This window comes from Palaemon carinicauda, chromosome 23, assembly GCF_036898095.1.
Source record: "Palaemon carinicauda isolate YSFRI2023 chromosome 23, ASM3689809v2, whole genome shotgun sequence".
NCBI lineage: Eukaryota > Metazoa > Arthropoda > Malacostraca > Decapoda > Palaemonidae > Palaemon > Palaemon carinicauda.
This window is the reverse complement of record NC_090747.1, coordinates 34,493,769-34,496,268: the sequence shown is the minus strand read 5'-3', so window position 1 is coordinate 34,496,268 and position 2,500 is coordinate 34,493,769. Positions and strand designations below refer to the sequence as shown.

General features: G+C 34.7%; 1 protein-coding gene across 1 annotated transcript in view; it reads left to right on the top strand.

Annotated features, from left to right (window-relative positions):
* The first annotated feature begins 38 nt into the window (after positions 1-38).
* The window catches only part of LOC137617531 (mastermind-like protein 2), a 9,676-nt gene continuing 7,214 nt past the window's right edge, over positions 39-2,500 (top strand). The window contains exon 1 of the mRNA XM_068347546.1: positions 39-110. Within this exon, the coding sequence (XP_068203647.1) occupies positions 39-110 (72 nt within the window). The remainder of the gene's footprint in view (positions 111-2,500) is intronic.

The following is a 2,500-nucleotide window of genomic DNA, read 5'->3' as shown; positions in this document are numbered from 1 at the left end:
GAGAGCAGCTCGTCCCAAACTAGATATGGACTCTGCACATGAGGACCAATCAGCGACCAGTGCGTGACTTGACGAACCTGAAGATGAGAGGAGACATTGGGTACCCTCTTGTAACGTTTAGCGGACGAATTTAATTGTACTTGTTGTGACTCGTTTACTTTTAGTAAAATTGTAGAACTTATTCCATGTATTTTGCATCCCCTATTGATGTCAAACATAGCACAGTTACTGGCGGTATGCGTTTCTGAAGAAATAAGAAAAATCCAAGAATTTGAAACGCTTAATTGCACGAAGAATGCCATTTCATTTAATGAAACATGATTGAAAGAGGGTCTACAACTAAAATATTATTATTATTATTATTATTATTATTATTATTATTATTATTATTATTATTATTAGCTATGCTACATCCTTACCTTCAAAAGACAGATGCTATAAGCCTAAGGGCTCAAAAAAAAAAGGAAAAATAGCCTGAAGAGGAAAGGAAATAAGGAAATGAACAAAGTATATAAGTAATGAATCATAGTTATAAAATATTTCAAGATCAGTAACGGCGTTTGTTTCACATAAATGAACTTTTATGATTATTAGAACTTAATTGAATATTTTTTTGTTAATTTCTTCTCTTTAGAATTGATATTTATAAGTTATACTTGAATATTTGTATCATAAAATTCTGATAGAATTTAATGTAGGATTTAGATAAACTAGAATTTGTTCTACTCGTTGATTATAGTTATATAAATGATACAGAAAATACGAAATCCACAACCGAAATTTTGTATTTCTTTGTAACTATAATTTCTCTAGGTTGAATTTGTATTTTTGGCACATTGGAAAAAAAAACATGCAAGGACCTAAACACGAAAATATACATGACAAAACCGGTTTGCTTATTTTCCAATCTGAATAAAAGAGCAAGATTAAAATGGGGAAATGCTCGAACTCCATCACAAACCGAAAAGTATTTGAACAAACTCGAGGGAATTCGAATCGCCTCCGACCGATCTCTTTAGTCAGGAGCCGAAACGAAAGGAGGAATTTCAAACACCAACTAACGTAACAAGACTTTAGAAATACTTGAAAAAAAAAAGAATGTAAAACTGTTTGAGCAAATTCTATTTTGCTAATTAATTAAAAAAAGAATTATTATCAATATTCTATAATAGTGTACAGGAGCCGTCAAAAATGACGTCTAAATATTGAGGTAAATATGCAAACATGTACACGCATTCACGTACAAACACAAAAATTCAATCCTTCCAACCCTCGCCCCCTTTACTAAATACAACCCGCTGGTTTAGCAATATTTGGGATAGTGTGGTACCTCATTCCTCCCTCCTTTCATAATGGGTGTGATTACTCCCCCTTCCACATGAGTGTGAATGTATATCACAGCGCTGGCAAGCGCGACCGGGGAACAAGCAAAAATGCTGCCAGTGCTGTTATATACGATTAAGTAAACCAGAAATACCGGGTTTTCAGAAAAGTGCTTTCCGGACATAGTATAAGCTTGAAACTCTAGGATTTAGTTCTATTCAATTTAACTAGCCGATCCTAAAAGTTTCAAGTCCCTATGTTATAAGGTTCGTGAAATATGACGTCATAAATATGCAAAAAAATAGCAAAAATGACGTCAACTTTCAGGTGTTCGATATAGAGTCATGGATAGACGCTTTTTAGCAAAGTTTCAACTCTATAATCTTAGCTTCTGAATGAGCTAGATAGCTGTTCGACCTCAGGTTTTGTATAGGCTATGTGGGAATGTTTTGCGGTAATCACGAAGGCTGTAGTCACGTACTTAAGTTTCAAAAGGCATCAAACTGACATCTTTAAGCGAACTTTCAACATTTATTTCTCAGCTTCTGAATAATAAGTTATAGACATGTCTGACCTCACATTTTGAAGATATGACTATAAACTAGTTAATCAATACGCTTGCGTAAAAAAAGAGTGATATTTTACCCAAAAACCGATAAATCGGTTGGAACTTTTGACCGGGGAAACGTCTGTCTATATCCGAACATAACTTGACAACAAAACGTTTACCCGATTGAGCGGTTTAAAGAATTGATATAAAAATTTTAACCGGGTGTCGCCGGTCGCTTGCTTTTGACATTACCCATAGTCATAAAACAAAAAAATTTTGGGTAACGTACCTACAACTATAACGTTAAATAATAAAATAGCATACACGCCAACCTTTGATCACAGCGCTGGCAAGCGCGACTGGGGAACAAGCAAAAATGCTGCCAGTGCTGTGATCAAAGGTTGGCGTGTATGCTATTTTATTATTTAACGTTATAGTTGTAGGTACGTTACCCAAAATTTTTTTGTTTTATGACTATGGGTAATGTCAAAAGCAAGCGATCGGCGACACCCGGATAAATTTTTTATATCAATTCTTTAAACCGCTCAATCGGGTAAACGTTTTGTTGTCAAGTTATGTTCGGATATAGACAGACGTTTCCCCGGTCAAAAGTTCCAACCGATTTAT